The following is a 14,442-nucleotide window of genomic DNA, read 5'->3' on the forward strand; positions in this document are numbered from 1 at the left end:
ATATATATATATATATAAACATATAATGTTTTAAGTTTTAATTATAAGCTAAGGAATTATTACTTGAAGTAGCTGTTGAATCATCGTGATGAAAAGGCTGGAGAATTTTCAGGATTTATTTGAACCTGTTTCTTAACTTGTTAAATAAAGCTGAAAGAACAGGTTTAAACATGGTTACCAGCACGGAATTTTATGCTGCTATATCATATAATTTCAGCTATTTTAGAAATATTCTAGGAAAGTTGGATACTTTAAGATACAGTACTTGATGAAAGCCTAGTGAAACGTCCATTGTAAACCGATCACACTCTAATGTTTGGTGTGCAAATTCTACCAAGAAAGAATATTTGATGAACCGTCACACAATGCTATCGAAAGAAGAATAAGTTGATTTTATATTTCAAGTCCGAGTCTTTGTTACCAGCGGTAGATCATATTAAATGAATATCCACAAAATGGAAGCAGAAAATAAAATGGATGCAGAAACATACTCTCTTGGTTTTATCTAGATCAAACTCAATAGATTTGATTCTATCCCAAGAGTCCATTAGCACACGCTCCTTATCTACAGGAATCTCAGCAGGTTTGCCTTTGAGCGCTGAGAACATTTCCTCAAGCCTCTCCATACGCTCTAAACAAGGATTAACTCGGTCTTCTTTGACAACCTCAACAACTTTATTATGTTCAGCGTGAGATACTGCCGTATACGAAGGATGAATTGCCTCAGCGCTGCTGCTTTGTTTATACAAAATACGAAAAGCGGAGAGAAGCTTGAAAAATAATGCCATTAAGACCATTGCAAAATATCTCAAAACTCCTTCAATTGATCCTTCGTTGGGCCAACTGAGGCCTGAATTTCCTGGAACATAAAAAGCTAATCACTAAACAACTTTATATTTGATGCAGGGAGGTAATGGTGCAGCCTATAAATTGCATTAAGAAAAAAGGATTATACACAGCGTGGCAAAAATAATGCAATTCCACATTGTAACATCTAAGGAAACTAATACTCAAGTACTAATAGTATTATTGCGAGAAAATTCACTACGTAATGCAAATGTCAATTTTCTCGGCTAGCGCACAAATAAGTCATTTCAACTTAATTGAAACAAGCATTATAATAACTGAAATTACAATTCATTTCAACAAATTTTCTCAGTCAAGATTACCCTCAAACTAATGACGTTCTGTTACCTATTATAACAGGTTAATGGAACAAGAAACAATTATTCAGTTTTTCATTTTCATCCAATTTGAAACCTGGAATGGGATTTCAGTAATATTTTTTTAAAAGGAAAATGAAGAAAACGAAATAACTTAATTGATTTCACTATGATGAACATTGTTTTCTTACCATCACGATTTATTTGTTCTCTATCTCTTTTAATTGACATTCTAGAAGATCCTGCCCCGGGAGTGCCATGGTCAATAGCTTTATCAACCACACCAAAACGGTCTTCACAGCTGCAGGAATTGGTTGCTCGAACCTGGACAACATAAATAAAAAGTAATAAATATGATCACCTATTCCAGCAATTATTCATTACAGAACAAACTAATGATTTTTCATAGCATGTAATATCTAGCAATAAGTCATGTTAAGGAAACTATTTTCTTGTGATTGTAAGAGTACGATAGGTAGGTGATCAAAGCAAAAGATTATAGCATCATTTACATTGAGTTATGCTGGTTTTGATCAAAGCTTAATCAATACACAACCAGACTTCATATTATTTAAACTGAATGAGGAGAGTTGACTTCGGGTGAAATCACTTGAAATTGTTTTTTTTTTTTTCCACTAGGAAATTTAAGGAAAGATATATATTATTTGAGAATTTTTTAAATAAATAAATTTAAGTAATGAATATAGCACTTAATTGTTTAAGGAACTTCCCCAGCCTAATAGATGAACCAAGTCATTCTGAAGGTAATATTCACTACAGCTATACTTGAAACAATGCAGCCCTTCAACAAGATGCTGTTAATAGACGAGAAATATTAAGTCTCCCCAGGCCTAATGTATAGTTCTTAGTTTCATGTCGGTATAGGTTGAAGGGGTAGCAAAACAGAGAAAAGCATATGCTTGAGGCAGAAGAATGCCAAAAAACTTCACAGTAAACCATTTAAAACTTAACAAATGAAGAAGATTATGATGATGATTATAGCCTTATCCCAATTGATTGCGGACATTGTTATGCATCCTCATTTTATAGCCATTATGGTTGAGTGTTGTCTAAGATGGTAAACATATTCTTTACAAATCATTTTGAACAATTTTTATCTATATAAACTATAGCCCTCTTCTTTCATAATCCACAGGCTGTAATTTTATGAACATATCAATGGGTATATTTTTTAACATTCACAACTACACATATAAAATTAGCCCAAGTTTGTTTCCCATTGGCTTATTTTAATATATGTAAATTTTTCCTCAAATATAATCATTCCATAATTTATCCTCTCAAGTTCAGCAGCACATTAATCCCAACATTTTCCATTTTATCACATTAACTTAGATATCAAGGGCTTTTATTACCCAATATTCAGATGAAGACAACATCACCAACTAATGTCAATTTAAAAAAAAAAAAAGCAACTTGCTTTTTGCTCCTCCCTGATATCCTATTATCACCATAAAAATAAAAAATAAAAAATAAATAAACCCAAGGCACTTCTCAATTTTAACATTCAACTTAAATTCTAAGAAATTATTTCCACATCAATATCTCCTCTCTTCTATATAATAGACTCAAGATAGTTAAACAAATCATATCTAGGTATCAGCTTATCTTCTAATAATATTAAATGCCAATTGGTGAAATCATGCCTACAAAAATTATAAATCATATATTCAACTTTTGTTTAGCTATCTTTAAGGCTTGTATCTTTTAAAAATTTCCCTTAATTGAGATTTGGAATAGGCCAACACAATATTATTGATAGAAGGAGGGGTATTTAAACCTAATTATAATAGGCATAACATAATAAAAGAACTAGGAAAGAAAATAAATCAAGATAAAGCAAAATAAAAAATATATAATCAGGGAATAAGAGCAAATAATAAGTAATAATGGCTAGGGATAACTATTATAATCTAATACAGCCCCTCAAGTTGAAGCATAGATGTCAGTCATGTTCAACTTGGACTTAAAACAATCAAACAAAGAGCAAGGCAGATTCTTGGTGAGGATGTCCGCTAGTTGACTATTATATGACACATATGAACGCAAATCTCCCCTGACTCAATCTTTTCCTTAATAAAGTATCTGTCGATATCCATATATTTGGTACGATCATATTGGACCGATTGTGAGCAATGTTGATTGCAGTCATATTATCATAGAATAGCTACAGCGGGACAAAGGTTGGCATACAAAATTCGCGGAGCATGATGCATGGCCAGAGTGCTTCATAGATTCCTAAGGACATGGATCATAATTCAGTTTCAACACTACTTCATGCAACCATAGATTGTTTCTTGATTTTCCACGAGACAAGGCTGCCCCATACAAATGAGTAATGCCCCTAGATGGAATGTCGATCATGAACTGATTTGACCCAATTAACATTTGTATAAACAACAATAGACCGAAAGATGTGATGAGTGAAAACAAACCTGAGCCTGGTGTACCTTTTAAGTAGTGGAGAATCTGGTTGATAGCCTGGAGGTGGTGCTCGTTGGGGTCATGCATGAATTGACTCACAATTCCAATTGTCTGGCATATGTCAGGGCAAGTATGAGCGATGTAGATGAGTTTTCCCACAATGTGCTAGTAATGAGTCTTGTTGACGGGAACAACATTGGAAATGTCAAACAATTTTTCATTAGGATCCATGGGAACAACAGAAGGTATGCACAGAAGAAAGTTGTTCTCTGTCAAGAGATCAGTTACATATTTGTGCTGAGACAAGCAAATTACCCGAGATAACTGCGTCACTTCCATGCCTAAGAAATTCTGGAGGGATTTCAAGTCCTTCATCTTGAAGGGCGAAGCAAGAATATCTTTTAAAGACTAATGCTAGAAAATCGTTACTTTTAAGAGCAATATCGTCAACATAGATAATAAGGATAGCTAACTGACCATTTGAAGAATGTTGGAAGAAGAGGGTTTGATTCTATTGAGCTACAATAAAACCATAGCCCACAATCACCCTTGTGAACTTGCCAAACTAGGTCTTTGTGGACTGTTTTAACCCATAGAGAGACTTTCGTAGCCTGTACACTTGTCATCTGGAGGCAATATAATCAAAACCAAAAGGAAGAGACATGTACATCTCTTCTATCAACTCTCCATTCAAGAATATATTCTTGACATCTAGTTGAAATAAAGACTAATCCAGATTCAAAGAACTCGTAGATCTGAGTGTATTCTTTGATGACTAATTTTGCCTTATTGCGTTCAAAGGATCCGTCAAAGTTGAACTTAGTGCTAAAAATTCATCGGCACCTTACAACTTTCTTAACCTAGACAGGTACACGAAGTCTCCAGTGAAGAAGATGACTATTGTCGGGGTTGTGCTAAGTATAGTAGCAGTGGAAGATCTTTATTTGGATCAGATTGATGTACAAACAACTTTCTTACATGGAGATCTAGAGGAATTCATATCATACAATGGGTATATGAAGTGTCAGACAGATCATTGTTATTTCATCGAACACTTCAATGACTGTTATATTTTACTTGTTTTTGTATGTGGATGTGATGCTGATTGTAAGGGCAGATATGAAGAAAATCAGAGACTTGAATATACAATTATCAAGTAAGTTTGAGGTGAAAGATTTATATCCATTCAAAAAATCCTCGAAATGAAAATCAACAGGGATATGAGTGCAAGAACAATGAAGTTCTCTCAGGCAGAGTACATTGAGGAGATCCTACAAAGGTTCAACATGAGTGAGGTGAAACCAGTTAGCACTCCCTTAGGTAGTCACTTCAAACTATCTAAAGAGTTATCGCCAAACCCTGAAGCAGAGAAAGCATAGATGGAGAAAACTTTGTATGCTTTGACAGTTAGAAGTTTGATGTATGTGATGATTTGTATCAGGCCAGATATTGCATATGCAATGGGAGTGGCCAGTATGTATATGGGCAATCCAGACAAGCATCATTGAGAGACGATAAAATTGATTCTCAGGCATTTGAGAGCAACAATCAATGGAACACTTTGCTATGGAAGTGCAGAGATCAGTCTATAGGGATTTGTAGATTCAGAACTGGTAGAAGATGTGGACTGTAATAAAAGTACAGTGGGATATATCTTCAAATTGGGGAGCACAACAGTGATTTGAGTTTCCAGGTTGTAAAAGATCATTACACTTTCTACTATGGATGCTTGTTATTAATGATGCTAGCAAGAAGATGATTTAGCTATAGAGTTTCATGTAAGAATTGGGCAAGGAACAGGGGATTGGAAGACTCTACGGTGATAGTATAAATGTGATTCATCTTGTTAAGAACTCCGCCTTCATGCCAAGACGAAATAAGTCCAACTCAGATATCATTTCATTTGATCTTTTGTGAAAGATGAGCAGTTATTTTTGGAAAAAATACACAGTTGAGAATCTTGTTGATATATTGACGAAGGTGGTAACTATTAAGAAACTAAAGCTATGCTTAGCTTTAGTTGGGTTTCATGAAGATTGAAACCTAGGCTGAACCACACCACGGTACGTGATCATAACGCGTGACTATGAAGGCGATTCAAATGGAGGTGCAGGTACAGAGGATTGGTGCTCAGTACAATCAGTCTCCAAGTATAAGATTGTTACAAGTGGAGACTGATTTGGAGAGCAGCGGGACAGAGCACCCGATGCCTATGCTTCGGGTTGTGGGCTACTCAAATATAGAAGCCGACGCTTATGCGCCAGCTTTGAGCACATATGCGCCCATATAGACACATGTTTCCCAAGAGCTTGGAGCATAGGGGCCAAGTTTAGACATTTATGCGCTAGGAGCGATTGGTGTCGAGAATAGATTTTTAATCCCGATTTTGAGCGTCTTAAGGTAGGGCTTGGTGTATTTTCCTTTCATATTCTTTGAAAAGCATCCTGGTGAAGGAGATGAGTATTGAATAAGTGATATTTGATGATTCAACCTGATTTTTGCGTCAAATCAGAGAGGGAAGAATGTGGAGCGAGTCCTCTAAATTTTTCTTGTGTATGAAGTGAAAACTTGTGTGAGTTCTTTGTAAAACATTTTGAATTTCATAGTGAAAGTTTTTGATGTAGTCATGTGGTTTTTTCCCGTTCTCGGGTTTTTCCAAATGAATTCTCATGTGTTTTTCTAGTTGTTTTGATTGTGGTTTTGTTTTAATTGTGCTTTTGTTTTAATTTTTGTTCTGGTTTTTTATTGAATTAGTGCAATCTCATTATTCCACAGTGTGATTTAGTTTCTATTTGATCCTAAGCTCCAATAAAGTTGGGATTTGTTCGTTGTGTGATTCCTATCAAAGATTACAAACACACGGTGCAACACGATAGAACCAAGCATGCGGAGATTGATAGGTTCTTCATAAAAGAAAAGTTGAATAATGGACTATTGAAGCCAACTCATGTAGTCACTAGGGAGAAAGTGACTGACAGCCTCACCAAAGGACTTGGCTCATTAGATTTGTCTAGGTTATGGGACAAGATGAGCTTAGTGGATATCTTTTGCCCATCTTGAGGGGGAGTTTTGAGATTTGTATCTAGTTTGGGTTCCTATTGGTAAGAGGAAAATATTGTTATTTAGGAGCCCATGTCATGAATAAATAGAGGAAGATTTTTAGGAGCAATTGTTTCTTTTAAAACTACGCACGAGCAATAATCTGCTTATCGTTGTTGAGAATAATCAAAATTAATGAAAAAGCCAAAAGAGATCAGTGTATCAAATATCAACCATAAATCCTACCTAAACCACTTACATAAGGCTACTGTTATACTGAAAACAAACCTAAAATTGAAAAAAACTATCGCAAATATACTTTTATATCATGCGTAGTTCACTTTAGATTGATTTACTAACTGTTAAAAAAAATATTACATAAGAAGACGGCAAACGGTTTTCAAAAGCCATGCGGCTTAATTTTTCACATCCAACTCAGGCCACAGACGTAAGGTCAAATTTACATTGGAAACAAAAAAAAAGGCTCACTTCTTCATGAACTGGAGCAATGCAGTTCACTTTAAATTGATTGGCAAACAGTTTTCAAAAGCCATGCGGTTTAATTTGTCACATCCAACGCAGGTCACAGACGTAAGGTCAAATTTACATTGGAAAAAAAAAAAAGGCTCACTTCTTCATGAACTGGAGCAAGACGAGAATATTCGGAATCTCTGGACAGAACAGGAGAAATATTATCAGCATCTGATTCTGATTCTGCTGTTGATGTGCCACTGTAACTTGCCTACCATAGCAAGATAGTATTTTTAGGAGATTTAAAAAGATGGTTGATGCATATAATGAAGCCAAAAAAAAGTAAAACAAATCTCACGTTCAGTGGTGGTTGTGCTCTGCAGGACTTGCCTCTTTGCTTTCCATAAGATTCGTGTCTGATTTGCCTCACAAAGGATATATCAACATTACGAGCAAGCTACAAAGATTTGCAAAAGAAGAAACAAAGTACATTTATAGCCCTTATAACAGGTAATATCTTGCTTCTCATTGATCATAAATAAACTAAAATAATAAGTTATGTAAATCTAGTAAGGTAGGGTAGCCATTCATGCGAGTTTTTTCTGACCTTCAAAATAAGAGGATCATTCCACGGCCCTTTGTTGGACTTAAGGCAGCCACCAGCATCAGAACAAGTGCACAAACCACCAAAGAAATCAGGAAGTTGGCTAAAGTATAGAAACCTCAGGTTAATTAAGTTGATAAATTAAGAATTAGAAGGCGACGAGTTAAAAACATATAAAGACAAACCTTGCATCAATTGCTTCAAGCAATCTACTCTGATATTTTGCTCCAAGTAACTGTAATCATGTTTTAAAATACAAGTACTCCATCATTCCAGACTGCAGAAAAAGAAGGGTAAAAAGAGTTCCTTAATTACTATATGAGGAACATACCTGTACTTTTGAAGAAGTTCTGTGGTCAAGAAAACCCTTTATTGTGTTCCAGATGAGTTTGAATCCCGGACCAGCATTCACAATGAACATTTGATGTAATGTCTGCACAAGTAAACAGCCCAAATGGCAACTTCAAAAAAGTCTACCGTTAAAATTTTAAATAGAAAGATGAATGCATTGTATATAACAACCTCAGGATAGTTATCACCATCTATTTTCTGAATATTCATCACAAGATCTCTCACCGTTTTGCTCCAATGTTTCCATCCCTTCAAATCCCGATCAAATAATATCCACACTTTAGAGGATATGTAGATTGATTTACAGGATAAATTCAAAGAAACATAAAAAAAACATACCACACCCTCTACATCCAATATTGTTGTTGTCGTATTAATGTGTCTTTTCGCTGCAATGGAACAAGCTGGAAACTTTTGAAGAAATGCTTTCTCAAACTCTTGCACATGATATTTTAGGTAGCGTTCCAAATTAGTAATGTACATGAGCTTGCTTGGCTCAATTTTTCCAAGTCTTTCAATATATACTGGCCTGCCCTCCCTGTCAACGCCATGATAACCTTGAGGATAATATTGAAGAACTTTCTCCAGCTCCTCAAAGTTGAAATCCTTCAATTGAAACAATTTTCATATTATTATGGAAAATATTACAAGTATTGGCACATAAGAAGGGCATTTAAAACAAGGAGTATTCAACCAAACACAATACTACTTAGTTTTTTGTTATTTTACAGTTTATCTTTATCAAAACAAAATTTCACACGGAGCAAATATGGAAAAGATTTTCACGAGTAAAAAGGCCTCATAGCAAGCTTCTGATAAAGCTTTCAATTCCTTGAAATACATTAATTCAAACAACAGATGTAAATAGTGTTAAAAATTCATAAAATGCATCAAACAAATGTAAAATCTTATGTTGAAAATCTCAGGCAATAAAGCCTCGGTTGATACTGTGAAATAAAATTAAGGCACACAAAATAATTCTTCTATTTCTTCAGTGGCTATACTGTTCTTAACTTTTTTTTTTCTTTTCTAGATAATTTAGGTAGTCCGTCTATCATTACCTTAGAAGCCTCATTTTACGAATGCAAACTGTGAAGAAATGGTTAACCTCACCTCCACTATTGCGTCGGTTCCAAACTCTTTTCTCCAGCGAAGCATCTCATGCCACATCTGTGTTGTTTGAGCAAAATTGAATCTTCTTGCTTTCAGAAACCTGCTATGAACAGATGAAATCGGTTTCCAATTTCATAAAATTTCTCACTGGTAGATTTTCTCCATCGTGTCATAACATTCGTGCCTTATCGAATGAAAACACAAGCAGCATTGATGTTGTTAAGCATGAAAAAAATGGATGAGGACTGAATCAAACCTGAGCAGTGTATGATAATCATCATGCTTAGAAGGCAACAAATCTTTAGCAAGCAGCTCTTCACGAAAGGCATAGACAGAACGCTCTTCTTCAGTGTCTCTTACATCCTCAATAGAAACTGAAGGATCCCTGAAATCAACTTTACTCTTTCCTCTTTTCTTAAAAGAATGTGTAAATTTTGTAGAGGCATCCAAAGCCTTTTTCTTGAAAGATCCAATCTTTGTTTTCCTTCTGTCATCCTCAGAGTTCTCCACATCGGACTTCCGTTCTTTCCTCTCAGCTTGAGAAATGGACTCTTCTAGTCCATCGCTATGGTACACTAATAAATGGGAAAAGCAGTTCCATAAGTACAAAAAAAAAAGAAGGTTGAAGACCTTGATGAGCAAAACTTCGTTTCTTCGTTAATGGAAAATAAATGAAAACAGTGTATTAACTTGGCATTTCTTCGGACGGAGGAAATACAGAGGGCTTATCAGCTCAGCCTTCAGAAGACATGACCTGCAACAGCAAACCGCACAATTTAGTTATTAATAAATTATTAATCAGACAAAAAAAAGCCACCTGCTCATCTATTGACCTAAAAATATTGAATGAAAAATCTATACTTTCAGGGAACAGCAGATATCAACATAGTTCCACATACATGAATATTATGAAAATAGCAACCAAATATTAATTATCATTAAACTTCCTCTCTTGAAGGATCAGGGCGCAGAATCAAGATCACCCTGCAATAAACCTAACACGAATAGTCAGCCCTGCTGCGCCACTGACAAAAGAATTTAATAAAAACTAGTACAGATCACATTTCTAATATTCAAGCGCAGCATTAAGAATCAAAAGTATTCCAATTCGCTAAAAAGAAGAGTTCAAAGAACCAGCATTTTGCCAGGTGTTTCCACAGACCCCAAAATAATGAAAATTTTATCGACATAACCACCGCAAATCACAAAAATATCGAAAAATATCACTCGAAAACGCATTAATCCTCACTGCCCCACTATAAACATTAAAATAGTGAAATCTATCCACGGATCCCACAGAAAAACAGGCAAACAATCCCAGATCCACATCGCCCTGATCCACAACCCTGCAACCAAATCTGATCCACAGTGAAATCTCCAAGAATACTAAAAAGATTCATCATGGATACCTACCACCCTTCTCATTTCCCCCTAGCCAAACCCGCAATCACCTCGCCAACGGGGAGGACTCAGCCCTTTCCAACAACAAAGAACAATTCAATCGATTTGCATAAGCTGACTTTTCAGCTTTCAAACAGATTAATGCAATCGATTCCTTACCTTCAACTTCGATTCCTCTGCTCTCTTTCGGGGTAAATAACTCGAAAAGAATGAGAAGAATCTGAAGCTTTATGCGCCTCTGATTCCATCCGACTTCGCCTGATCGCCGTGTTACAAGAATTCGAAGGCGCGCAGAGCAGAGCAAGGATTTTAATTACTGCGTTCTTATCGCGGGTCGACCGGGTTCGATTTCGAATGCCGGTTCAACTTGCGGAAACCACGGACCGCAAGTTTTATTTATTTTTTAATGCGAAGCGAATATTTGTACGAGCACAGTAAAAGGGCCGAAATAGGGATTTAACAGTGAAGACAGTTGGCGCTGCCTACGGATCGACGGGCACAGTAAGCAGAGCTGAATGCTTTTGTCACGTGCCATAGTTTTGTTAACCAACGCCAAAGCCAAAGTTCGTAAATGTCGGTAGCAGCTTGCATTGGTAACTGGGATGCAAGTTCAAAATAAAATTATAAAACTAATTATTATGTAAATTAGGTTTGTCTTGACCAGAATAATTCAAACTTGATCCAATTAATACTCGAGTTTGAGTTAAGTGGTTCATATTAGGTTAAATTAGGTTTGTCTTGACCACAATAATTCAAACTAGATAATACTCGAGTTTGAGTTAAGTGGTTCATATTAGGTTCTCTTAGTCGTGTTGATTTACAAAAATTGTATGATCTATACAACATATAGTCTAAAATGGTTGAATTCAGTTTATACAGCTTAGGATACCATTTGGTTTGGATCAAATATTTTGAAACAAAATAATTGATGTGGTTCAGGTCAATTCAAATCAAGCTTGAATTTAATGTGTAAACTCGAACTTACACACCTAGGCCTAAGTATAATATATAGTAATATAGATTGTCTCCACAATTGGTATGTTTTTGTAGGTAGTTCGTTTTTCAATAACAAAGTGCATATAGTACTAAAATAGTCGCATGGATCATATGTATGCTAAATTGTAAATGCAACCTAACATATAATGATAATGAGATGAATTGATACAGTTGACTATTTCATTTCACGACATTCAATCTAATTTTAAGAGGTCAATCTCTAAAAAATAAGGATTACAGAAATTTCAAGAAGTGTATATATTGTTTTGTCCATTTGTGAAATCTATAGGATTGATAGTGATGTCAATTATGACTGATTTATCACAAAGAAGATGCAAGTATTGGACTAGTCAACTCTGAGCAATAAAATAAGGCATGGCAACTGAAGAAGTTTATTAATTTAGGCTACCAAAGATCTTTATTCAGCTTAGATTGTAGATTATCATACAACAATTTATTTCTTCATTTTTCATGAAGATGATTTCATCCAAGCATGCCAAATTATTCAATAAAAATTTTTCAAATCTTTAGAAATTTGACCTAATCATAGCCTTTTTTGAAATGATTAATACTTTTCTATTTGATGTATTAAAATTTATTTTTAAAACTATAATTTGAATTATTTTTCTACTACAATTTTTTTCAACAATAAATATAAGAAAAACTCTGAAAGTAAACATTTTAATTAACATTGCATTTTGTTAGCTACTTTTTCTATCATAAAAACAATAAAAACCTAGCCCAAATGAAAAATTAGTTATAATTGATCGCACAATTTGTGATTTAGAGATATATAATTACAACACTTGGCAAAAATCATTGATCGATGAATAAAATATGTTATTTTAAACTATTCATTGTCACAAACTCAATAAAGTTGATCGATCAAATTTTTTATGATTGAGTTATCCAAAATAATTTTAAAGGTCTGTGGACAAAAATTAAAGATGTTGATAAACAACAATCATAAGTCAAGACGCAATTGTAATATCATAATATTACCATTTTCATAAGAAATTTGGTTCCACAAATAGTTCAAAGATCAAATCAAATATGAGGATACCCAAAAATATAACAATACAAGTTGCCATATTATTTAATTTATTCGCGTTGAATGTAATCCACAATGAAAATGACTCTTAAATTCTAGGTTTGTATTGGACATAGAAAATTTATGAACTTCAAATATAGTGAAACATATTATGTAAAATCTTAACACATCATGACAAGTATAGTGCACCATGTAGATATTTAAAAGAAAAACATTATGAGAGTTCATTTTGGTAGCCCCATTAGCTTAACATTGAAAATGTGAGGATGGTAGTGTCTATCACCTTTTTTTTGTGTAATTTTGTGTATTCATAGTTACAAAACATTAGTCTTTCCATTAAAAAAACGTATACCAATTAAATAGGGCGATATTCTTCACAAATGAACTCTACGTCCAAGAGTTTATTGAATTTTTACTATATCACTATAGAATATAGTTTAAAGCAAAATTTTATTTTTGAATGGCCATCTTAAATGTTTGATTCATATTGAGGCAGTTTACGATAATCTTAGAGTCACCTTTAAGCATATCCTCCAAATACTATATAAAGATGTATTAATTCTTATGTAGAAAGTTTAAATATTCATGCATTTTCTTGTAAAAGAGCAATGGATTTGCTTGTAAGGTTTATAAAGGATTCATATTTAGTAGTAAAATTGTGAGCATGGCTTTCATAAAAGATGCATTTTTAGGTATCTAAACCTTACGTGTTAAAGTTATTGATATTCATAGTGGCAATGGATGTAGTAGAGCTTATTAAAAATAGCTAATAGTGTTCTATGTGGTTTCCCTCATACTCCCTTAATTCTAACAAGAATTGAAAATTTTATGTTAAGAATGTCAATGAAAATTACATTATTGAATATTGCTTAGAGTGGCCGTCCAAAGATCGCAAAAAAGTTTAAATTTAATGTAATTAATATTAAATAAATCAAGTTAGTCGTCTCTCAAGATAGCTCTTCAATTGTAATGGGAGAGTGATAGTCTCTTTAACTCTTACTAGGTAAATCTCAAACTCACACTACATTATTACAACAATTGAAGTTATCTTTAAACGGAAAGAGATTGATGAAAATATATTATAATATGATGTTAATAGGTTCTCATTAATATTAATTAAGATTCCTTCAACATTATAGCACAAGCTAATAATCTAAAGATTGTTAATGATCAAGCTTTAATTTAGGATTTAGAACCCTTCCTAATAATAATTGATAAATATTATATGACAGTTATAATGATATTTATTTAATAGTAGTTCCTACATAAATGGTGACTATAAGTTAATTAGATAATTGTGCTTATTTATAATAATCTTAATTTCTTAACCACTCAAAAAATATTTTTTTTATTATTGATGTGATATTTCTCTCAATATGATTAGTGCTAGCATTGGTAAGTTGTTCTCAAACAAAGGAACCAAGAAACCCAATAAATTATTCTCTCAATTATTCTTTTAACTTATTTGCATTTTTTTATTGTATGTCTGAAACTTTGGTGGAAGAGCTAGTATTAATCCTAATATTCAAAGTTCAATTTTGTTCATTCAATAATCTCTTCACCTTGAATGCTTATTAGAAAAATGAAATGAAGTTTGTTGAGGTGAGTGTACTCTTATCTCTATATAAGCTCTATTTATTGTAAAGGTTGTCAAGGATGGAGAACTAATTTTCAATTTTCTTATGTTTTCCTTATTCGGATGGCTATCCTCACCTAAGCATTCCTTCAATTGAATGAATAATAATTAATTTATTTACTTTTTTTTAATGGCCTCATCAACCATAATTTGAGCCTCAACATGGCGTTTA

The 14,442-nt window shown here is 33.8% G+C and overlaps 1 protein-coding gene across 2 annotated transcripts in view; it reads right to left on the minus strand.

Moving 5' to 3' along the window:
* The window catches only part of LOC110027315 (phosphatidylinositol/phosphatidylcholine transfer protein SFH13-like), a 19,706-nt gene extending 8,832 nt beyond the window's left edge, over positions 1 to 10,874 (minus strand). Inside the window, exons 1-14 of one of the 2 annotated variants that reach the window (XM_020728686.1) lie at positions 10,747 to 10,874; positions 10,600 to 10,661; positions 9,877 to 9,940; positions 9,443 to 9,761; positions 9,187 to 9,286; positions 8,413 to 8,679; positions 8,245 to 8,322; positions 8,054 to 8,155; positions 7,908 to 7,957; positions 7,726 to 7,825; positions 7,477 to 7,575; positions 7,279 to 7,389; positions 1,355 to 1,487; positions 492 to 859 (exon numbers count right to left, since the gene is read on the minus strand). In XM_020728686.1, coding sequence (XP_020584345.1) covers positions 492 to 859; positions 1,355 to 1,487; positions 7,279 to 7,389; positions 7,477 to 7,575; positions 7,726 to 7,825; positions 7,908 to 7,957; positions 8,054 to 8,155; positions 8,245 to 8,322; positions 8,413 to 8,679; positions 9,187 to 9,286; positions 9,443 to 9,761; positions 9,877 to 9,883 — 1,734 coding nt within the window. In that variant the 5' untranslated portion in view covers positions 9,884 to 9,940; positions 10,600 to 10,661; positions 10,747 to 10,874. The remainder of the gene's footprint in view (positions 1 to 491; positions 860 to 1,354; positions 1,488 to 7,278; positions 7,390 to 7,476; positions 7,576 to 7,725; positions 7,826 to 7,907; positions 7,958 to 8,053; positions 8,156 to 8,244; positions 8,323 to 8,412; positions 8,680 to 9,186; positions 9,287 to 9,442; positions 9,762 to 9,876; positions 9,941 to 10,599; positions 10,662 to 10,746) is intronic. The other variant, XM_020728685.1, reaches the window with a different exon arrangement.
* Between the last annotated feature and the right edge of the window lie 3,568 nt (positions 10,875 to 14,442).

This window comes from Phalaenopsis equestris, unplaced genomic scaffold (genome assembly GCF_001263595.1).
Source record: "Phalaenopsis equestris unplaced genomic scaffold, ASM126359v1 Scaffold000422, whole genome shotgun sequence".
NCBI lineage: Eukaryota > Viridiplantae > Streptophyta > Magnoliopsida > Asparagales > Orchidaceae > Phalaenopsis > Phalaenopsis equestris.